At 46.4% G+C, this 24,318-nt stretch overlaps 1 protein-coding gene across 1 annotated transcript; it reads right to left on the bottom strand.

Annotated features, from left to right (window-relative positions):
* Positions 1-16,914: 16,914 nt before the first annotated feature.
* On the bottom strand, positions 16,915-24,077 carry TMED9 (transmembrane p24 trafficking protein 9). The gene is made up of 5 exons (XM_063447263.1): positions 23,911-24,077; positions 21,015-21,115; positions 20,798-20,923; positions 19,877-20,023; positions 16,915-18,266 (listed from the first exon to the last, which is right to left on the bottom strand). The coding sequence occupies exons 1-5, from the start codon at positions 24,038-24,040 to the stop codon at positions 18,117-18,119; spliced, it is 654 nt and encodes a 217-aa protein (XP_063303333.1). The 5' UTR covers positions 24,041-24,077; the 3' UTR covers positions 16,915-18,116.
* Between the last annotated feature and the right edge of the window lie 241 nt (positions 24,078-24,318).

Genomic DNA, 24,318 nt, shown 5'->3' with positions numbered 1-24,318 from the left:
GCACATGGAGTAAGGTCCCCAGGAGCAGGACACAGAGAACACAGGTAGCAAGGCCTCCAGTGGCAGGGCATAAGGAGCAAGGACTCCAGAAACAGGGCAAAAGAGCAAGGCCTTCAGGAACAGGGCATGGAGCAAGGATATCAGGAGCAGGGCACAGGGGCAAGGCATCCAGGAGCAAGGCCTTCAGGATCAGGACACAGGGAGCAGTGCCTCCAAGAGCAGGGCACAGGGAGTAAGGGGTCTAGGAGGTTTGCACAGGGAGCAAGGATGTCAGGAGCAGGGCACAGGGAGCAAGGCCTCGAGGAACAGGACCCAGGGAGCAAGGACTCCAGGAGCAGGGCACAGGGAGAGAGGACTCCAGGAGCAGGGCACAGGGAGCAAGGCACAGTGAGTAAGAACTCCAGGAGCAGGGTACAGGGAGCAAGAATTTTAGGAGTAGGGCACATGGAGTAAGGCCTCCATAAGCAGAACATAGGGAGCTAGGCCTTCAGGATCAAGGCACAGGGAACAAGGCCGCCAAAAGCAGGGCACAGGAGCAAGGCCTCCAAGAGCAGGACACAAGAACTAGGCATCCAGGAGCAGGGCACATGGAGCAAGGGCTCTAGGAGAAGGGCATAGGGAGCAAGACTTTCATGACAAGACCACAGAGAGCCTAGCCTTCAGGAGCAGGGCAGAGGAGCAAGGTCCCCAGGTGCAGGGAACATGGAGAAAGGCTTCTAGAAGAAAGGCACAGGGAATAAGACCTACAGGAGCAAGGAACAGCGAGCAAGGCCTCCAAAAACAGGACACAGGAGCAAGGCCTCCAAAAGAAGGACACCGGAGCAAGGCCTCCAGGAGCAAGGACACAGGAGCAAGGCCTCCAAAAGCAGGAAACCGGAGCAAGGCCTCCAGGAGCAAGGACACAGTTAGCAAGGACTTAAGGAGCAGGGCACAGGCAGCAAGGCTTTCAGGTACCAGAAATTCAGGATCAAGACATAGGGAGCAAGGCCTCCAGAATCAGGACAGCGGGAGGAAGGACTACATGTGTAGAACACATGGAGCAAGGACTCACCCAAGTTAGTCTCCCTGTTTAGTCGAGCATTAACCCTTCTCCGTTGTCTGTTTATTGGATTTGTTTTAGGTTTGGTCCCTGTGCCCTGCTTCTGAAGTCCTGGCTCCCTGTGTCATGCTCATAAAAAATGTGTTCCATATGCCTTGCTCGTGGAGTTCTTACTCCCTGTGCCCTGTTCCTGGAGGCCTTGCTCCCTGTGTCCTGCTCCTGAGGTTCTTGCTCCTGAAAGCCTTTCTCCCTGTGCCCTGCTCCTGGAGGACTTGCTCTCTGTGCCCTGCTCTTGGAGACCTTGCTCCCTGTGTCCTGTTCCTGGAGGACTTGCTTCATGTGTCCTGCTCCTGGAGGCCTTGCTCCCTGTGTCCTGCTCCTGAAGTCCTTACTCCCTGTGCCCTGCTCCTAGAAACCTTGCTCATTGTGCCCTGCTCCTAGAAACCTTGCTCATTGTGCCCTGTTCCTAGAAACATTGCTCATTGTGCCCTGCTTATGGAGGCCTTGCTCCTAAAGGCCTTGCTTTGTGTGTTCTGCTCCTGGAGGCCTTTCTCCCTGTTTCCTGCTCATGGAGTTCTTGCTCCATGTGCCCTGTTTCTGGAGGACTTGCTTCATGTGTCCTGCTCCTGGAGGCCTTGCTCCCTGTGTCCTGTTCCTGGAGGACTTGCTTCATGTGTCCTGCTCCTGGAGGCCTTGCTCCCTGTGTCCTGCTCCTGAAGTCCTTACTCCCTGTGCCCTGCTCCTAGAAACCTTGCTCATTGTGCCCTGCTCCTAGAAACCTTGCTCATTGTGCCCTGTTCCTAGAAACATTGCTCATTGTGCCCTGCTTATGGAGGCCTTGCTCCTAAAGGCCTTGCTTTGTGTGTTCTGCTCCTGGAGGCCTTTCTCCCTGTTTCCTGCTCATGGAGTTCTTGCTCCATGTGCCCTGTTTCTGGAGGTTTTACTTCATGTGTCCTGATCCTGGAGGTCTTGTTCCTATAATTCTTGCTCACTTTTTCTTGCTCACTGTGCCCTGCTCCCAGAGACCTTGCTCTCATTGCCTTGCTCCTAAAGGACTTGCTCCCGTGCCCTGCTACGGGAGACCTTGCTCCCTGTTCCCTGCTCCTGTAGGCCTTGATCCCTGTGTCTTGCTTCTAAAGTCATTCTCCCTGTTTCCTGCTACTGGAGGCCTTGCTCCCTATGTCTTACTCCTAAAGGACTTGCACCATTTGTACTGGTCATAGAGGATGTGCTCCCTGTGCCCTGCTTGCTGACTGTGTCCTACTCCTGGAGGCCTTGCTCCCTGTGCCATGCTCCTAAAGGACTTGCTCCCTTTGCCCTGCCCCTGGACACCTTGCTCCCTGTGCCCAACTCATTGAGGCCTTGGACCCTGTGTCCTGCTCCTGGAAGCCTTGCTCCCTGTGTCCTACTCCTGGAAGCCCTGCTCCCTTTTCCTGCTCCTGGAGGTCGAGCTCCATATGTACTGCTTATGAAGTCCCTGTGCCCTGCTTCTGGAGGTCTTACTCCCTGTGTCCTGCTCCTGGAGGCCTTGCTCCATGTGCCCTGCTCCCAGAATCCTTGCTCACTGTGCCCTGCTTCTGGAGGCCTTGCTCCCTGTGTCCTGCTCCTGAAGTCCTTTCTCCATTGTGTCCTGTTCCTGGAGGCCTTGCTCCCTGTGTCCTGCTCCAGGAGGACTTGCTCCCTGTGCCCTGCTTCTGGAGACCTTGCTTCATATGTCCTGCTCTTGGAGGCCTTGCTCCCTGTGCCCTGCTCCTGTAGGCCTTGCTCTCTGTGCCCTGGTCCTAACAGCCAGTGTATGGCTGATTTAGCGTTTTTGGGCCAAAACGGGAAGTGACGCTACGCATCTTTGGGGATACCAAGATGGCCACAATGTCTGAAAGGCGGAACCGGAAATATATCACCGTTCTGCCAGAAACCAGATGTGAATATGTACACCTTTTGGATGTACTAAGATGGCCTTGCTCCCTGTGCCCTGGTCTTGAGAGACTTGCTCTCTGTGCCCTGCTTATGAGGGCCGTGCTCCCTGTGGCCTGGTCCTGGAGGCTTTGCTCCCTTTTCTTGCTCCTGGAGGTTGTGCTCATGGAGGCCTTGCTCCTGTATCCTGCTCCTGAAGTCCTTGCTCAGTATGCCATGCTCCTGGAGACCTTGCTCCCTGTGCCTTGTTTATGGAGACCTTGCTCTCTGTGTCTTGCTCCTGTAGGCCTTGCTCCCTTTTTCTGCTCCTGAAGGTCGTGCTCCCTGTGTGCTGCTCCTTATCTCTTTGCTACCTGTGCCCTGCTTCTGGAGACCTTGCTCCCTGTGTCCTGCTCCTGGAGACCATGCTCCTTGTACCCTGGTCCTGGAGATCTTGCTCCATGTTCCCTGCACCTAGAGGCAATTGCTACCTGTATCCTGCTTATGGAGGGCTTGGTCCCTTTTCATGCTCCTGGAGGTCATACTCCCTGTGTCCTACTCCTGGAGGCCTTGCTCCTTGTGCCCTGCTTATGGAGTCATTGGTCCCTTTTCCTGCTCCTGGAGGATGTGCTCCCTGTGCCCTGCTCCTGAAGGCCTTGTTCCCTGTGCTTTGATCCTAAAGGACTTGCACTCTGTGTCCTGGTCCTAGAGGAGTTGCTCCTGGAGACCTTGCTCCCCGTGCCTTGGTTATGGAGGCCTTGCTGCCTTTTCCTGCTCCTGGAGGTCATGATTTATGTGCTGCTCCTGAAGTCCTTGCTCCCTGTGCCATGCTTATGTAGTCTTTGCTTCCTGTTCCCTGTTCCTGGAGAACGTGTTTCTTGTGTCCTGCTCCTGGAAACCTTGTTCCCTGTGCACTGCTCCTGAAGGACTTGCTACCTGTGCCCTGCTCCTTGGAGACCTTGCTCCCTGTGCCCTGCCCTTGTAGGCCTTGCTCCTTGTGCCCTACTCCTGGAGATCTTGCTCCCTGTGCCCTGCTCCTGCAGGCATTGCTCCCTGTGCCTTGCTTGTCTGCTCTTTTAATCTTATTTTTATATTTTAGTTTTTATTTACTATATATATATTTTTTTACTCTAGTTAGTTTTGATATATTTTTATATTTATATTTATTATTTAATCACAGATTAGCCGACCTAATCTAGTAAGTCACGTGACGCGGAAGTAAGTCGCGTATCACGTGATTTCCTTTTTACCTATTTTTAAACACTCTATGATCGTCGTTTTTAACAATAATTATATACAGATACCTCTTATGCTGTTTATCCATCTTATGTATGTTGTATTTCTCTATTTTCTTTTTTTTGTAAATATACTTTTTATTTCCTGTATCTGGGAAAGAAAAACATGTAACTTGTAGACTCGCAGGTCTAGTCTTAAGTCAACAGGTAGGTAATAACATTCATAATGCGGGCACGCAGGCCCCTCAACAAGTCGGACACGCAGGTCCCGTGTATCAACAGTTGTAATAGCTTACTGCGGGTGGTCTCTCTAGTTCTTTTTCTTTTTGAGTACTTAGTGTTCTCTTATTCCCTGTATTATGTATTTTATGTAGGTACCCTCTTCCGCTTCATCTCCCTAACTACCTAGGTATGGGCTCCCAGGTTGTCTATCTCTATGTTGCCTGTCCCTCTCCGCTATTGTCCCCCCCCATGTCACGGGTGGTATGATTATGCGTGCTGGGGAGGCGGATATGTTTCAGCCCTTCTGTATGCTATTGGCATCTCGGCCATTCATGATCCTGATTGCCGGCTGACAGTGGTGTTGGAGTGGAGAGGTGTCACATTTTACTGGGGAATACGATTAGAGGTACGCTTACCCACAGTGCCTGTTTAACAGTTGGGACCCCTGTTCGGTGTCTCTTGCTTTTAGGAGTTGGGAATGGGGGGTAGGGTAGGATAGGGAAGGAGGACGAGGGTCTGTCTGCCGTCTACACGTCAGTCCTGCCCGTGACCTATCCTGTCATCAGTTTTGGAGTTGCGTCAAAAAGTCAGGTTTCGTTGTGGTCAGTATCCAGTGTGTCCAGATATCTAAGTATGTCTGGCGTTGCTTATCGTTCGCCAACATGGTAAGCTCTTCTATTGCTCGCAGTTCTTCCATCTGGGTGAACCACTTAAGCATTGAGGGAGTCTCGTTTTTCTTCCAATATTGTGGTATGGTTTGCTTAGCTATGTTTAGTATCCGAATTGTGAGTGATTTTTTGTATTTTGATGTCGGGGTTGTCGTGTGGTGGAGCAGCATTGCTGCCGGTTCTAGCGGTGGTGGGTTGTCCGTGAAGCGGGAGGCTATTTTATGGATAGTCCTCCAGAATGTTTGTACAAGTTCGCATTCCCACCAGATGTGTATAGGTGTGCCCGTTGCCCTAGCGCACCTCCAGCAGAGGCTGGACCCATGAGCGTGTATGTAGTTTGTCGTGTCCGGTGTGCAGTACCAGTGCGTTAGCACCTTGTACGCTGTTTCTTGGCTTTTGCTGAATACGGAGCAGTGGTGCGTGATATCACATATCTTTTCCCATTCCGCGCTACTAAAGGTTTGATTAAGGGCCTCCTCCCATTTCCCCATAAATCGTGGCGGGGCCGTGGGCGTGTGTGTTTGCAGTAGGGAGTAGAGGTGCGAGATGCCATGTGGCAGCGGGTCAGGGTCCGCACAGAGTTGTTCAAAGGTGGTAAGCGCCCGAATTCGGGCCCTAGTGTGCGGTAGGGTCCTGACGTAGCTCGTCAGCTGCGCGTAGCGGAAGTGAGTAGAGAATGGTTGGTCTGGACCTCCACATAAGTCAGCCAAGGTTCGCAACCCCTGTCCAGAGCCCACGTGTCTCAGCCTTGGCAGGGGGTCCTGCACCAAAGCCTGCATTGCTCTAGGGTCCTTGCCCGGTGGGAATTCTGGATTGTGTGTAAGGGGAAGCAATGGGGATGGGCATGTGGAGAGTGCGTATCTACTGGCGTTACCACGCCAGATCCGCAGTGTCGCCTTCATGTATGTATTGTAGTGTTTCTCCCTGCCATCTGTCCCCCACGGGATCCACGGGATGAGGGCGGCTGGGAGCCCTGCCTCTCCCTCTTCTGCCTGCTTCCATAATTTGCTTACCCCGGTCTTGGACCATTCCACTACGCGTTGCAGGTGGCACGCTTTATAGTATAGTCGGAAGTCGGGCAAGGCTAGACCTCCCTTGTTCTTGGGTTGTGTGAGTAGTGCATATTTCAATCGGGGTCTCCTCCCGTCCCAGACAAATGTCCCCAGTGCCCTTCGGAGTGCGATGAAAAACGAGGATGGGACTGCAATGGGCAGGGCTTGGAAGAGATAGAGTAGTCTTGGTAGGAAGTTCATTTTTACAACTTGGATTCTACCTAGCCAAGATATGTGCGGAAGGGCCCACTCCCTCATCTCCGCACTAAAAGTAGCTAGCATCGGGGTGAAATTTGCAGAAAAAAGCTCTGATTCCTTTACAGTCAGCCAAGTGCCAAGGTATCGGATTTTATCTGTGGCCCATTGGAATGCAAAACTCCTGCGGAGTTGAGCGGTTCTCCTTGGGGGTAGGCTGACGTTTAGGATATAAGACTTTGAGAAGTTGATCTTAAAGCCCGAGAACCCTCCAAAGGTCTGGAATGCCTGCACCAGGTTAGGGAGGGAGACTTCCGGGGTCGTCACAAAAAACAATAGGTCGTCCGCATATGCGGCTAGTTTATGTTGTGTATCCCCTATGTGTACTCCCTTGATGTCCGGGTGGTGTCTGATGGCGTTTAGCAGGGGTTCCAGCGCTAGGACGAATAGCAACGGGGACAGGGGACACCCCTGCCGGGTGCCGTTATGTATTGGGAACGCTTCTGTGGGTGCCCCGTTGACCAAAACATGTGCTGTCGGATGAGTGTATAGGGCCTCAATCCATCCTCTCAGGTATGGCCCCATACCCATATGTGTCAGCGTCTGAAACATGTATGCCCAGCAAACCCTGTCGAAAGCCTTCTCCGCGTCCGTAGAGAGCAGGAGAAGGCCCGTATCCGCCCCCGATTTCCTGTGCATGATTGTAAGGGCCCTAATAGTATCGTCCCTGGCCTCGCGTCCCATCACGAATCCCACCTGATCCGCGTGAACCAAGGAGGGTATGTGCAGCTGGAGCCGGGTCGCCAAGACCTTCGCCAGCAGTTTGATGTCATTATTTATGAGGGAGATGGGACGATAGCTCCCACAGTGTTCCCGGTCCCTGCCCTCTTTCGGAATTATGGTAATGTGAGTCGTAAGCGCCTGTGTAGGAAGTGCGTGTCCCTCCCTGATGGCGTTGAACATGTCTAGTAGTGGGGGGTACAGGGTCTCAGCGTAGCATTTATAGTATTTGATGGGCAGGCCGTCGGGACCCGGGCTCCTACCTGGCTTTGTGGTTTTGATTGCGAGTGCTAATTCCTCCATGGATATGGGCTCGTCAAGTTGGTCGGCCGTTGCCGCCGCTAGGGAAGGGAGTCTATGGGTCGTCAGATATTTATCTATGGAGGTCTGGAGTGTTCGTGACTGTGTGTCTGTGTGTGGGCGTGGAAGGGAATACAAGTCCGCATAGTAGGTGCGGATGATTTCCTGGATCTTAGTCGGGTGTCTGTGCAGGACCCCTGCCTTATCCCTGATCTTGTCTATGTAGGTGTCCCGTCTCCTTTTGGCTAGCATGCGTGCCAGGAGCTTTCCGCTTTTGTTGCCATGTATAGCAAAGAAAGCCCTGTGTCGCAGTGCCTCTCTTTGATGGCTATTGTGGAGGAGAGTGGTCAGTTCCCTCCTCAATGTGAGTAGGGTGGCCTGGTGTGTGGGGAGTTGATGTTGCTTGTTGAGTGTCTCCGTGTGTTGTATATCTGTCAATAACGCGGCCATACGGGCCTCCCTCTGTTTTTTCATGAGCGCACCCTTTTGGATAAAGTGTCCCCTAATGACACTCTTGTGTGCCTCCCAGCGTATGGTGGGGGAGGTCTGTTCGCTGGTATTATTCGCAAAATAGTCCTGCAATGTCTTCGCTATGTCGGAGGTGATGGTTGGGGTAGTAAGCATGGATTCATTTAGTCTCCACTTGGAGAATTTGGGCCTATAGAGGGGGGAGGTCATTGTAATAGTCACCGGGGCATGATCTGACCACGTCACAGTGCCCTGGTCAGCTTGTAGAACCAACGGGATGTGGTGGTTGGGTACCAGTAGATAATCTATTCGCGTGTAGGAGTTATGGGGATGGGAGTAAAAGGTAAAATCCCTTTCATCAGGGTGGAATGCTCTCCAACAGTCCACTAACTTCGCTCTGGTCAGGAGGGCCCTAATTGCTGTAATATGTTGCGTGGGGATGTGCGAGTGTCCTAGGGAGGAGTCCCACTTGGGGTCCAATGCAACATTGAGGTCACCCCCTACTATCAGTATACCTTCCTGAAAGCTTGCTAGCGTGCGAAGTGCCCTGGCTAGGAACTTATATTGCCCACGGTTTGGGGCGTAAAGGTTGGCTAGGGTATATGTCGAGCCCGCTATTGTCCCTTTGAGGAACAAGAAGCGACCCTCCGGGTCTGTTAGGACCCCTGTTTCTGTAAAAGGGAGGTGTCTATGTAATAGTATCGCCGTTCCCCGTGATTTACCCCCGTGGAAATCGCTGTAATATCCTTTCGGATAGTGTTGATTTGTCAGCGTGGGTCGCGACCCCGCTCGAAAGTGGGTCTCTTGGAGGAACACTATAGAGGCTTTAGCCGCTCTGAAGTCTTTATGGGCCCCGGACCTTTTTTCTGGTGTGTTAAGTCCCCTTGCGTTCAGCGTGAAGATTGTGAGGGGGGCCGGTAGTAGGGACATACTGGATATGTGTCTCTCCCTCTCAGGTAATGTAGTCACTTCCGTCCGGTAGTCTGGTATAAGGGTGTGGGGTAGGTAAACTTGGGGAAACTGGGAAGGTCAGAGGGAAAAAGGGGGAAGGTCGCACCCACTGGGTCGAGAGACCGGGTACGGGTATAAATCGCCCTAAGAGGTCGAGTAGTGGTTTCGAGCGTTGGGGGACAGTGGATCCCCCTCCCACCCGTGGGTAGGGGGTGTACCGTGCACCTAGATCAAAACGCTCCAGCCAGTAGGGTGGCAAAGGAGTCCAAGAAGCCCCGAGTGAGCAGAACCCAGCGGGCCCAGGGCGCTCCCAATTAGATCGTCACGTTCCGCAACGAGCCCCCGGAGTTCCGCCCAGTCAGGACATCCCGTCTCCCCGTCTTACGGCTCTCCAATCAGGGAATGAAGCCTGTAGTAAACCTCTGTGTGCTAATGATTGCGTGTTACTCGTCTGGACCGCAGCCGGTGGGTCTACCGGCTCACCGGCGTGATGTGGTGTTCCCCACCTTATTACGTGGTGTCTGCCGCCCCCCTTGTCACCCGGGGTTGTCCCCTCTAGGCGCCCTAGAGGCTTAGTGTACATCCCCCCTAGTACGTTCTGTGAGGCCTCCTGGTCCTACCCCCCCCCCCCAGGAAGCCATGTTGGTCTCCCCCCCCCCCGGCCAGTTCCCTCCCTACCCCACCCCCTTCCCACGTTGGTGGTATCCCGGCCTGCACCCTTTCCCTATGCTTCGGGCACCCCCGGCCTGTGATATGTAAACTGGTGTCTGAGAAACTCATCCGGTGCCTCTCCTCGTGCACCCGCTATTCCCTTTTGGGTCAGGGCATGAGGTGGCTGAGTACTGGGGCATGGGACATCGAGCGCCCTCGGGAGGGGGTGGGGGGCTGTGGTAGTACTCTGTGGGTAGCATGTTCCCTAACCCCTGTATTTTGTGCCAAGCCCCCCTGACCCCGGTACACGGTGTGTTGTGGGTAGCCCCACCTCGTCGTAGCGTGTCCCTCTGTATTATGCCCAAGGTTCAGGAGTCCCAGGCACCCCTCACGGGTTGTCTGGGTGCATTCCCCAGTGTCCTCTGTTCCCAAGCTACTGGAGGAAAAAGAAACCAGTCCAGGACCCTTATGCTTTCGTTCCCCCCCCCCCCCCCATCGTGCTTGTGGCCTCTCGGCTCCTCTCCCCCCCCCCGCCCCGCTATCCTGGGGTGGTCCGCATGTATGGTATCCCTGTGCCCCCCCTCACCCTCTGGAAGTATACTTGCGGTCTGGGTATGAGGAGAGGAGAGCCGCCTCCGGGCTCGTGAGTGGAAGTCCATGTCCCCTCCGGCAATGCTTGTATTTCAGGGTACAGGGGATGGTAGTCCGGCCGTACCTCTCAGGGTCGTGGTATGAAATCTCGAGTGGGCTATATGGGTCAAAACCTTGTGGGGGGGGGTATCGTCTCTTGGTCGCTGCGTGGGGTTTGTTCTTAGCGTCTCAGGGGGCGGCAGGAAGAACGTTGTTGTTAGTTCGGTGTTCCCGCAGGTCGGATCGTCTGGGAACGAGGGGGCCGCAGCCGTTGGGGTTTGGGGCCCGTGCCTTGAAGCCTGGGGTTCTCTGTGTAGAATCGCAGCGGGTTCGGCCAGGTGAGTTTCTCCGGCGACAGATGCAGCTCCCGTTGGATCGTCTCAATATCTGCGGCACTCTCGACCATAAAGGGACCTGTGGGTGTCGCTATTTGCAGGCCTGTGGGGAAGCACCAACGGTACCTGATGTTGGCTGCCTGCAGCTGTCTGGTGAGAGGCCGCAGGGCCCGCCGGTACGCCAGAGTGGCAGGGGACAGGTCTGGGAATAGTTGGATTTCTGACCCCCCCAGGAGTACCTTATCCGTGCCCCTTGCCTTGCGCAAGATCTCCTCTTTAAGCTGGAAATTCTCCATGCAACAAATGATGTCCCTGGGGGGTCCCCCTGGGGGTCCCTGGGGTCGCAGGGCCCTGTGGGCTCTAACGAAGCCCATGTGCGTCTGGGGTGGTCTGGTCAGCAGCCTATTAAACAGTTCCTTCAGAGTATTCTGGATAGAGGTGTCCTTATCCAGCTCCTCAGGGACCCCCCTCACCCGTATGTTCTGGCGTCTGCCCCTGTTGTCGAGGTCCTCAATATGCAGGGCCATTCGTCTCATCACAGTGCTGTGATGCTGCAGCGTGTCAGTGTTCGCAGACTGTGCCCCTGCCATGTGGTCACAGTCTGCCTCAAGCTGTGCGACTCTTTGATTGAGGCCCTGCAGGTCGTCCCTCAGCGCGTGCAGTTCAGCCGTTATGGATGTGTGCAGTTCAGCGTTGGCTGTTCGGAGGTCTGCTTTCGTTGGCAGATCTCTCAGCAGGGCAATGAGGTCAGGTGCTGCAGCGTCCCCTGCGATGCGTGCCGCGTGTGTCTGCTCCCCCGCCGGGGAGCGCGGGCACAAGATGTCCGACTCCGTGGAGTCAGTTGAGGCCTGCGGATCCAAGTCGGCCTGCGCAAGTAAGTAGCGCTTCATGTTCGGGGTCTGACCCCCTTTGGGGGCATCCCCCGGTTTCTGGGTATGGGAGGCTCGGTGGGTCTTCCCCATCACTGCGGTCAGAGTGAGTAGTATCGGAGGTTAAGGGCTAAGCCTGCGGAGAGCTCGTGGATTAAGCAGCCATCTTCTCGGACAGCCAGGCCACGCCCCCCGTATTTCTCTATTTTCACCATATTAAGACAATTACACTTGTATTCCATTCTGTCCCTATGTGAAGATGTCATTTTGGTGCCAATTTTAAACTTATTTGCAATTAATGCTCTCTATATATATCATTTTTTGTCAGGCTGGAGATTTATTGTTTGTTTCTACTTAAAGAAGCGCTGTGAGGCGAAACGCCTTTAGAAACTTTTATTGCTTAATTTAAATAAAGGAATTTTTGGCCAAATATACCACTTTTGCCATATTCCTTTTTATCTTTTTAATATTTTGACTTTGTTTTTTTGTTTTTGTTTATGCCTGACATCACCCCTGCTGTCTCTTAAGCAGACCAAAGAATCCCAGGTGGGGATTATACCACCTACGTGCTACACACCGAGCGGTAAATTGTGAGTATATCTCTTATATTTTATATTCACAACTGGTCTTATAGTTACAGTATTCTGCAATCTTATATCTTATACATACTGTACCATTGGAGTTTTTCTTCTCTACTTTCTTTCATATGTTGCACTGGATTCCAAGTCCTATTCTGTGACATCCCTACTATGAACAGTTTGCTGCTTCGTAAATATCTCCTTTCTTACTTTTGGACTGTCTTATTTGGACATTTGTAATTTTATACCATTTTATGATATCTTATTTTACCATTTTATCGGATATATATCTTTCTCTCCTGTTTTTATAGTTTCTATATTTTTTTATTTTATATATATATATCTCACATATATTCCAATATAATACAGATGCAACCTTCTTTCTTTATTTTTTACGTTTACATTGTGGGGTGTAAAAGGGAACCTCATTGTCTATAGGTGCGCTGCCATTTTTTAGATTTATAGTTTCTGTTGCCTGCTGGCGCTGATCCATTCCTGATCTCTACAAGATCAAAACTGTAACAAGGAAAATGAGTATATTATGGTTTATTTGCTTACTGATTTCCTACTCTGGACAGCACCCCGTTCCAATCAAACTTTGACACCCACACCTATTTGTTTTTAGGAAAACATTTGGATTTTTGAGCAGAACACAGGGAACAATGGGCCCATCCTGAGTTGCAAAAACCTTCACTTTGGATAAGGCTATATACTGCCAGAATCAGCATCTTGGACATGGTCATGGACTACGGGAACCTGTTCTGTTCATTCCACAGGACACTGAACCCTGGATAAGGGGTCGAGCAACAGGAATCTCCAGCCTGGCTGATCCTATAGGTATCAGAACCCTGCATGAGATCAAAGGGTTTCTGCACCTTAGGCAGGCCATGTGCATCATAGCTCTGTACCATTGGCATACATAAAATTAATATTTGCTAAAGGGTCACTCCAAGCACCATAAAAAGTATGATCCTTGCATAGGTAAGGGTGATACAAGTCCTCTTTCTCTGTGCCCTATTTTTCTAACCCTACAGCAGTAAAGCAGTAAAGTTTGAGTTACATTTATGGGGAAGGGATGATTGGGGGGGGTGGGGGGGTACTTATACCATGTCCTCTGTTTACTTTTTGACAGGAACGTTGATGAAAACATAGCAACAAAACTCTGGTTGTTGCCTTGTCACCCACACTCTGGAGAAAACCTGGGCAACAGGACTCTGAAAAAGACTGAGGATGAGGGCACCATATAATTCCATGAGCAACAGGATCCCTGGACCCTAGTTAAGATCATAAGCAACAAGATCTTGCAAACCACTAAAATTGCAGGCAACAAGAACTGGGACTACATTATGAGCATCACAACACTGGATGATACCGGATGAGACCAGCAGGTCCTTGGACAGAATAATGGACAACAGGAATTTAGTTTCTGGACTACATGAGCATCCCTACTTTTTACCCTTCCACCTTACTATATGGTAACCTCTTAAATCCCAGAGGGAAGGGCAGTTCTTCAAGCCATGGTTCCACAGAGGTTTCCTCCACAGAGGGTTTTCCTCTCCTGTGTGCTGAAGGATGACTCTTTGTGAGTCCAGAGGTCTGCCATTTAACATTATTTGAGGCCTATTCATAGTAAAACTGCAAACTTTAGTACTGTCTTAAGTTATTAAGCAATTCATCTTACATTAAAATGTTTAGTAATTATGTGTGTCTCTATTTAATTGTGTAGCAATTTTTATAAAGTGCAACTATTTCATAGTCAAAACTGTATAAAGATGAGAGTAGCTTTTAAGTTGGATAAAATGCCTCCATTCTCATAAGCTGGCTGACATCCTGATTCTTACAAGACAGGCACTAAGTTTGTGACTATGTCTCATTTCGCTCTGCTAGGGACAGTCTACCATGGGAAAAATGTGCAGTAAAGTAAATCTTCTGAATAAAATGTTGAAGATTTTTTTTTTTTTTGTAAATCTTTATTTTTCGAATGTGAAAATGAGAAACATAAGTGTACGATCACAAAAGCCTGTTCGTATCGAAACAGTAAATATCATGTGCATGGATGACTAGAGTCGCTTCACAAACATTTTATAATTGCAGTTGGTCTCAATGTTATAATGAGTAATACAAGTCTTATAATTGGTGTGGTAAAGGGTACCTATTTGCTAGTGTCACCTCTAGTATTTTCGGGGTGCGAGCTACGGGGAGAGGGTGGGATTGACTAGGACTGAGTACTATGTCTAACGTCTTGCCCTACGTCCCAAGGATGTGGGTTTATTATGTGGCCCTTCTGCGCTTAGGTCTAGGAGTAGACCATGATGGTCGTGGGGTCCCTCTGTAGGTGTCTCTTCTAGTTCTGGGTCCGCTCTCATGGTCGTACCTGACTAAAGTTATTAGGTGCACCTGTGTGCATGGCATGTAAGGGGTCTTAAGGTGCCCTTTTTTCCTATTGGTGGCTGCGTGTAGTCGCTAAATCAGTTCACAGCTATGGCTGGTGTGTCTAGGTGGTTCCAGGTCGCTACAGTATGACAGGATCAGGTCGAACCCGTGTGGTTCCAGGTTACGGTTAACAACCTATTTGACGTGCCTGATGCCAGTCCGTGTGGTTATGTCGCCCTTGCTATCAGTTAAAATGTTGAAGATTTATCTTAATCAGTCTTATATGCTACATTATATTTGTTTACCTCTAAGTAATTGCTCTGATAATACAGTAATTGCTCTTATAATACAGTGAGTGGGGTGTCATACAAAAGTTTAAATGCAAGACAAAATACAATTAACTGACAAGCCTTAGAACTATTTAGTTCTAGAGAAGTATCAAAGCCTATTTTGTGCCTACCCAAACATGGCAAAGGCTTAAATAGAGTTGAGAAACTCCACACACAACTCGAATAAGGTAGCCGAAATGAAAGGGAGTCCACCCCAAACTTCTCTCATGTTTGTACTGGTTAAACTCACCTATTCACCTGAAAGTTTTTGACACAAGCATTTCTAATTTTTGTATATAGAAAATGAATATATTTTAAGTAACATTACACCATGGCAGTCTTTCCTCTTAACCTTTCACACCCTCCCCCTCACTGACTTAAAATGTTTTGATATATTGAATATGCATATTTATAAAAAAAAAAAAAAAAAACTTTTTGGAAAACCTATTTGGTGTCTGAGACAGATTCCTTGATTGGGTTTCTCTGCTGTTATGATGCCTGGGAAGGACAAGGTGATAAATGGAGAAGAACATGCTCCTCCCCTTCTAATAAATTGTATAAGAAGTGGTTTTGGTGTAAAGATCGTACCCCTGCTGTTTTACTACTCAATTATCTGCTATTTAGAGTTGGAGTTATATCACTTTGTTTAAACAGCCCTTGCCTCGCCTTTCCTGGCTGAGACTCACACAAGCTCTCTACACACACTCTGAAAAGGAGTATATATACTTTTTAACTTCCCTTATTGCACAGTGTGTTTAATGTAGAATTGCTTAGCTCTTACTCTGTTAATAGCTCGCTAGAGCCCGCAGGAGCCTTGTGTATGATTAAAGTTCAATTTACAGAGCAGGAAAAATACATTTTAAAAAGTACACCCACTGTACTATAAGATCTGGTTGAAAATTAAAACATTTTGATTCATGTAGGCTGTGTGAGTCACAGTCAAGGGACATGTAACTAGGGCTGCATAAACAGACACAAAATTGATGCAACTCGTAAATAGCACAGAAATGAGCAGTGATTCTGGAGGGGCATGATCTATACACCAAAACTGCTTTATTAAACTAACTTTTAGTGCATAAAGTGTCTTAATGTAAGCCTGTTTCCAAAAGCAGTTAACAAAAGGCAGGTTCGTGTGGATCCCTATTTTTTTCTGAAGTAGAGGTGGTTGAGAGGTCTTGTTCAGCATGGAGATTTCTCCATCTAATCTTTATTGCTGCACCTGCTAGTAGAATTGTGTTTTTTTTACATTATGTTTATTTCCCGGCCATGGCAGCACTACTCCAGGGTTAGCTCCTCTCCTCACTCCCATTGGACAGGACAACATTTTAGCCCATGAAAGGCCACAGGACCATAATACCCCACAGTTCTTTTCCAGTCCACACTCCCTTGGATTTTTTCTGTGATATTTCATTATCCTATTTTTTCTTTTCAACATACCTGGGACTTGTTAGTTCTTTTTCCTGGGATTAGTTCAGCTTCTCTTCTCCCAGAAGCTGCACTGTACGGTGCCTCACCAAGGGTGACCCCCTGCAGAACTCCCTTGGTTACCGGGGGTGCATGCTGCAGTGACCCTTGGGTAGCAGCTAGGAATCTTGCAATGTCAGATAAATCCTTATGGGTACTGGATTTCTGCTGATGGAAACAGGTTCCAGACTTACTGGCAGTTGAGGAACTCTTACAGAGCTTGGCAGAGGTGAATTTCATATCTGTTAGCATTTTTGGAGCCTAGCAGTAAGTACTTCCGGGTCAGGCAGCTTTTGCCAGATGTGACCTTTTTTGTCAATTAGTACATAGCTAAAGTATAACAAAGGGTAGTGCACACCCACAACGACTTTTGACTGCCTCAGACCATGCCTATACATAAAACCGATGTATACAAATTCTAAATAGGGCTAAAAAGTGCATACAATAAGTGAAGACATGCCATATAGCTTACTGGTTTCAAGGGTCGTATGTATGCATGGCACTCACCCCATAAGGAGGAGGAAAAGAGCAGGGGAGAGAAGTGGAAGAGAAAGAAAAGAAAAAAAACCGGGGGTAGGAGTGGTGGGTTTTCCTCGCTTTCTAAACCAACCGTCTTGTACATTTTGTGTGTTTAATAAGAAATGATCTTAGACAAACATAACTAAAACAATATTTGTCTCCCCCATTGTCCATGTGATTTGTTTTCTGTATAGCTTTCCATGAGAACTCCTTGTGTTTTTCTTTCATTATATTATAAACTTTAAGTAAAGTAGAATAAAGTGTTGCCTTGCTTATATAGCTTCTAAATTATATGAATACTTGTCACCCATTTCATATGAAAATTTGTCCAGTAGTGAATATCAATACAAAAAGAGCCATACGCAAGTTAGACTGTTTGTTTTTATTATTGAAGCAGAACATAAAAAAAAAAAAAATCCAAAATGTTCAAGCAACTTGACACGACCCATGGGATTTGGAATGCCAATGTCTCCAATCCCTGAATGTCGAATGATCAGTCTTTTGAAGATTACTGCAACCCTTATTGATACTTGACATGTGCAATAAATCCAGGGAGGGAACAAAATAATCTCATTATGGTATATCAAATGGAAATATGCAGGAAAGTTGTTTCTATTACTTGCAGTTGATCCAAAGGACTGTAAAAGAGGAATGTCACTGTCTCCCAGCTGCCCTGACCAATGTTTTTATGACACCCAATCAATGCCTCGAACAACCTGAAAATCACTTCTGCCTGCAAGGAACTATTAATTTTAAATACATACAAAATAACAAATCTAAAAATCAGCCTGGTATCCCATTCATTTGTTAAATTACAATTCAAAAAGTATCCTAGAGGCCACCACACCGTACAAAACAAAATTTAAAAAAGCAGACAGACAAAGAAAAGAAGCACAGCATGACGCTCGCTTTGCATGGGCTCTTACTAACTAAATATACTGGAAAAAATGTACAGAGACAAACAGTTTATCAAGGCATTGCACCTTGTTGTCTTTAACACCTCAGTAGAGTGCAAGTTTTTTTTAGTGGTCTCCTAGGTCAGTGTCATAGTCATTTCTTGAAGAGTTCCAGGCCCACCTTTCTGAGTTTAACATTGCTGCATGGGAAAGCCATAGCTCTTCTAACCAGGAGAATACAAGCAATAGCATAGGAGAAGTGCTATTTTTCATGCACATTTAGTGCAAGTGTTTTTTTTTTGTTTTTTTTAATCTCTCCCACTATGAACAAGTTGAACAAACAAGACCGCACATATTGCTTTTTGGAGACACTGACTACTCATTTCCTTAGATGGATAAAAATTTTAAAGCATGGGTCAAATTCTAATGGTGAGAATAGGGGATTCAGGCAAAAATCTCATATTAAATTGTAAAAAAGTTCCAAAATGTCTGCCATTAATGGCAGCAAACATGTAACATAAAACATTCGGGCAGAGTTTCTGGCCCCACATGCTGGAGTTTTTGAAACTCAGTCTCATACTCATATCCTCCTGAGGTGTAAATGGAAGACATCAACCTGGAGATGGGGCCTGCATCTCTGGCACATTAGATGGGGTTTGTCCAATAGCGTTACACCAGTTTCTTTGCTTCAAAAAAGCTCTTGAGATGCTTCATCTGCCATAATCCAATGGCCACAAGGATTAGAGTCTGGGCAATGGACCACCAGAGAACCCGCGTGTTAGTACTTTCACTGGTCTGACGGAACCGCTCCTCTCGCCACTGGCAAGACAATAAAGAGTGCTTAATACATGACAATGTTGCATACACTTATTGAAAAAGAAAGAAAGATGTGTCTGGTTCATTATTTCAGTTCTCTGCCTGAACAATATCTTCATGATGTTAAGTCTGTGATACTTTAAAAGAACACTCTCATCATTAACACAATTTAAGTTAATTTGAGTGGTTTCAGTCTCATATTCAGGCTGTGATATCTTTTGCAGCATCATAACTCTAACCTCATGCCCCCCTATTCAAAAAAACAACTTCTTGACTGGAAGGTATGGAGCAAATGCAAGCTGAGCTGCTAATTTAATTGCACCCCACAGCCAATCACTGTCCTCTTATTATTGGTATAGTATTTCAAAGCTTTCTTAATGGGAAGATAACAAGAGGACACCGATTGGCTTTGGGACAGTGATGGCAGCAGCACATCTCATTCTCTTGAGAAAGGCTTGTGTGAGTCGAAATGTTACCATTCCACTCAAATAAAGTTTGCATTTTGGACATCCTGTGTGTACCGAGACACCTGATGTCTACATTTAGTATATATTACAAGGGACTGGTAGTCTCCCTGGTTCATGTGGCACCGCAGTGTGGATCTGCTAAGGAAAGTGTGTGTGCTGTTCCAGTTTCGTATTTTGAACAATTTGAATATGAAACCACAACACTTAAAAGGACACACCAGGCACCAACACGATTTAATATTGGGCAACTAAGGGCATCTGGGACTTCATTTTTCACTTTATTTTTATTGTGACTGTATCTTTACTACACCTAGATGGAATTTAAAGGGACACTATAGTCACCAGAACAACTACAGCTTATTGAATTTGTTCTGGTGAGTAGAATCATTACCTTCAGGCTTTTTGCTGTAAACACCGTCTTTTCATAGAAAATGCAGTGTTTACATTACAGCCTAGTGATAACTTCACTGGCCACTCCTCAGATGGCTGTTAGAGATCCTTTCTGGGTCATGGCTGCCTAAAATGCATCCAAACATTCGGTGTCTCCACCCTCTGCATGCAGACACTGAACTTTCCTCATAGAGATTCATTGATTCAATTCATCTCTACGAGGAGATGCTGATTGGCCAGGGCTGTGTTTGAATCATGCTGGCTCTGCCCCTGATCTACCTCTTTGTCAGTCTCAGCCAATCCTATGGGGAAGCACTGTGATTGGATCAGGCTACCACTTCTGTCAGCAGACTGTTTGTTTTTCTGAGGCAGACAGTGGCAAAGCTACAGTTTATGGCTTGAATACAGATTTTACTATATTTATGCAGGCATGAGGGGCCCAGGGTGGCTAGATGGTGGTTTTAAGCCTATATGGTCAGGAATACATGTTTGAAATGTATCTATATAAAAAAACTAAACTAAACATAAAACAACTGTCTGTCAATTCATGTATAAAAATGGCCCTTAATGTCCCAGAAACAACATATGTGTGTGTACCGTACATTTCTATATGTTCTGTAGCATGCAAGATAATTGAAAATCTCAATGTATTCTTTCAGGTAAAACACTTTGTAAGTAATCCGAATAGAATTAGAAAAGAAGGCATCTTCAAGCTGTAACAGTTTTTTTTGTTTTGTTGGAATCGGGTTTCCTTACTCTTTGATAATTCTGTTCCTTCTGAATCTGCTCCACTTGCTCTATCAGTTGTCTGACACGAAGCTGTAATTCACTCAGTTTATCATTGGCAGCAATCTCAGCATAATCAACAGCATGCTCCCCAACCTGCAGGTCAAGGTGAACTCTCTGCAGAGAAAACAATAGTTTCAAGTGCTTTAGAACAGCCAAATGCGGTACCACAAACCAAAATATGTCTAAACAAATCTTCAGCAGTGTCTTCAGCATTTTAACTGATAAATAGGTCTCAAATGTAAGCTGTGTGTATATGCAGCCATAATATCACTGGGAGAAGGAAAAGAATAAGAAGTACCCACAATATCAAGAACTTATTGGACAAATGGCTGGAATAGACAAACACATTGATAAGAATACCAGTAGTGTTGCAATGTGCTGCAACTAATCTTACAGTCTGTTTGCAGCCGATAAGATACAGTAATTTGCAGGTTTCTTTCTCAGTAATAAAAAGGGCACTCCAGGCCCAAACCTACAACATCCCATCTAACAGAATTAGGTAAATAAGTAATTGTGTTTTTTGATTTTCATTGTGCCATTTGTGTTCTATTAGCGGATATACCCTATTCACTGTATGAAGTACATGCACAAATATAGGGCTATGTGGGGTTTATGTGATACACAAAACAAACATTCACATTGAAATCATTGTGATGGGCATTGCTGCTAACAGAATACATTTAGATGTCAGTATTGATCTTTAAGAAACCCAGGATTTAATAAAATAAATCAATTATTTTTAAGATAGAAACATTGTTTTTAGATTTTGTTATACAACAAGAAGCATAACTGTTGACATTTGCCAGGTATTGATTCAGGCATGAGAAATAAAACATTTTTCTGGTATGGCTCTTGCATCTAACATGCAATATGTTCAGAAACACTCACCAACATACCACCAGCAAAAAGTGAAAACTTTGTAGAGTTTGAATGAAGACAGATCTGATGCTCCCCAGGAATGTGCGATGTGAAGATAAAACGACCATCTGCCCCATATTGCCGAGAAAGAATAACCTAATCAAAATAAAGATGTAAGTATTACTGTGCTCCTATGGAAAACCAGTCCTGATTTAAACCAACCCCTGATTGTGAACCCCAATATTACTTTATCATTTGGATCCTTCACTTCAACAAGCATGCCAAGTCCAGGTGTTGTCGGCAGATACTCCTCTCTTTGCTTATCATAAAGCTGGGTCCGATAGTTTCCTGCAGTGTTAAATATAATGATTAAAAATCGCGTCAATGTTAATTAACTTCATAAAAGTTCTAGATTTCTCCCTCCCATCATTTCATAAAGTTTGGGAACCTTGGCAGGTTTAAACAGATGAGCAACAAATCCCTTAGAAAGGTACCTGACACAAAATATCCACCGTGGTGGGTACCCTAACCCTCTGCCAGTGAAGTTATCACTAGGCTGTAATGTAAACACTGCGTTTTCTCTGTAAAGACAGTGTTTACAGCAAAAAGCATGAAGGTAATGATTCTACTCACCAGAACAAATCCAATAAGCTGTAGTTTTGGTGACTATTGCGTTCCTTTAATATATCTATGCATAACCCTGCCCCCACCCGAAACATACAAACTATATATAGGTGCAATTAATGACAGCGTAAAACTGTGGAGAAGCAAAGACACATAGCAGAAGTGCCAAAATGGCTTTGGTTTCTGAAGCACATGTACTCTGCAAGTGATAATATACAGTTTTTTACTAAAGTGAACAGCAAATTTAAGGTCAAAATAAACTGGAAGAATAGCTGAATTAGAATATGTTTTCTATTAACTTTGAATTCTTCCTTTAGTGAATAGCCCTCTAAGTCAGCGTTTCCCAATTGGTGTTCTGACTCAATTTGCCCATTGGGTGGCCCATGCACTTAGGGCCACCCAATAGGTATTTTTGCTAAACAGAATCCTGGTAAGGAGCTGCGGCCCTTTAAGACCATGACCAGGTCCATGTAATATCGGATGCTGGGAGGAAGTGACAGCTGGTCACATTCTCCCAGATGAGTGCCACGGTGGATGGAGAGGCAGCAGCAATGAGTGAACTACTGCAGACTCTTCAAAGATCAGTCTCAGAAAGCAGCACTCCAAGCAAGTAACCCTCCTGCAGACAAAAGGTAAGCTAACAGGAGGATGGCTGCAATTGTAACAATGGTGACGTATGTATCTGTGTCTCCGTGTCTGCGCACGCGCGTGCGTGTCAATGTGTTTGTACGTGTGTATCTTTGTGTTACTATGTATGTATATCTGTGTAAGTACGTATGTGGCAGTGTATGTGCATGCATCCCAGTAATCAACCACCAACATAACATGCAAACACAAATATTACATACAAAAACACCCCTGAATTCCAACTCCAAATTTATATAAAACACTAAAACACAACCTTCACTCAAACACTAATACTACACACAAATGTACATCTGTATTTAAAAGCCAACACTACATCCAAACACACCAGTGCATTAAAAAAACTAAAATGATATATACACACACACACACACACACACACATCAACTTTACACACAAAAGCACAACTTCTAACCACAATTTGTTTACTATATGTAGAAATTAGTATATAATATATATATATATATATATATATATATATATATATACACACAAAAAATAGATTGGCAAGGCACTCCTCCTGTAGATTAACTTACAAAATCAAAATGCCTAGGTGCAATCCCGCGTTATATACAATAGAAAAAACGAGTAAAGGGAGCAAACTAGGACTTCATTTCAGTGGGACAAAATTGTTTACTGTATCATGAAATAATACATGGTCTGTGAAAGGTCACAGACCATGTATTATTTCATGATACAGTAAACAATTCTGTCCCACTGAAATGAAGTCCTAGTGTGCTCCCTTTACTCGTTTTTTTCTATAAAATATATATATATAAAACCAAATTTGCTTAAAAAAAACTAGATATTACACTCTGCTAGTTAAAAGGTTTACGATACGGCACAAGCTTTGTTTGGAGGGGTGGGAGGGTTCCACAATGTTGGTACATTATGTCAATTGGTTCCACAGGAAAAAATAATTGGGAATCCTTGCTGTATGGTGTAAAACAAGTCTAGAGCTAGGATGGAAAGAATAATTATGAATAATTAATATATACACAACTGGCTGTATGAGGACGTATTCAGAGAATATATTTGGTTATATATTTTTTTTTATTTAGGGAGGGGACTCACACTACGATTTCTGCACAGGATTTCTTATGTAGCAGGACCAGTTTACCAAGCTATTAATGACATTGTGTAGCCAAATTTATAAGTATAATTATAATTCCGAGCTAAGCGCTTTACAATTCATATCACAATTGGAGGTGGGGGGGGGGGGGGGGGGGGGGGGGGGGGGAGGGGAGGGGGAGGAGGTCAGGTCATAATACAATGGGGAGGGGGGAGCAAATCATATCACAATTGGAGGTGGGGGGTCAGAACATTTTACAATGGGGGAGTGGAAGGGGGGGAAGGGGAGGGGGCAAATCATATCACAATTGGAGGTGGGGGGGGAGGAGGTCAGGTCATAATACAATGGGGAGTGGAGAGCAAATCATATCACAATTGGAGGTGGTGGGTCAGAACATTTTACAATGGGGGAGTGGAAGAGGGGGAAGGGGAGGGGGCAAATCATATCACAATTGGAGGGGAGTGGCATTGCAATTATAGACTTAATATATAACAGGTAGTTACAATAAATGTGCATGTTTATATTACAATCATGTACTTCCTCCATATGTCAAGATAAATGACTGGAAATAATAAGTGGCATGTAATATTCTGCTTACTAAGGGAAATTCTCCACCAGATGTTGGACTACAACTACCATGATGCTCTGAAAGCTTTAAGACTAGCAAAGCAGCCAAGGAGTAGTATCTCATTACCAGAGAATGCATTTCTAAGACATTATAATTTCACATCCCCTCACATACTGTGCCTCACCCACCTCCCTCCTGGCTACTTCCTGTAGCTCCCTCTACCCCCTATCTCACCTATCACCATGGTTTCATCAGGGATCTCCTCTATGAAGCATTTCTTTTCTGTCTCCCCGATGTGGAAATAGAGAGCGGCCGCGGGACTGAGCGCCGCACAGAGGAGCAGGACTAACCAGGCAGCCGCCATCTTCAACTACTACAGGAAGCTGACAGGAACCCAGCCGAATCCCACCGTCTGCCACGTCCTCCGAGGCAGCCAATCAGCTGCGAGAGCAGAGTCAGTCGGGAAATGTAGTTTACAGAGCTGGAATTCTACTGAGTGTAAGAGCGCCACCATGCGGCAGCTCAAGGAAGGAAAGGCAGAATTGTAAAGGTCTGGGTGGCCAAGATGTGACTGATTCATTTAAATTACAGAATTTATTTTTTTTTAATACATCTGTAGGGTTATTTACTAAAATAATTATT

The sequence above is a fragment of the Pelobates fuscus genome, chromosome 3 (genome assembly GCF_036172605.1).
Source record: "Pelobates fuscus isolate aPelFus1 chromosome 3, aPelFus1.pri, whole genome shotgun sequence".
In the NCBI taxonomy this organism is placed as follows: domain Eukaryota; kingdom Metazoa; phylum Chordata; class Amphibia; order Anura; family Pelobatidae; genus Pelobates; species Pelobates fuscus.
Note: the sequence above shows the minus strand (reverse complement) of the source record. Positions and strands in the feature narration are given on the sequence as shown.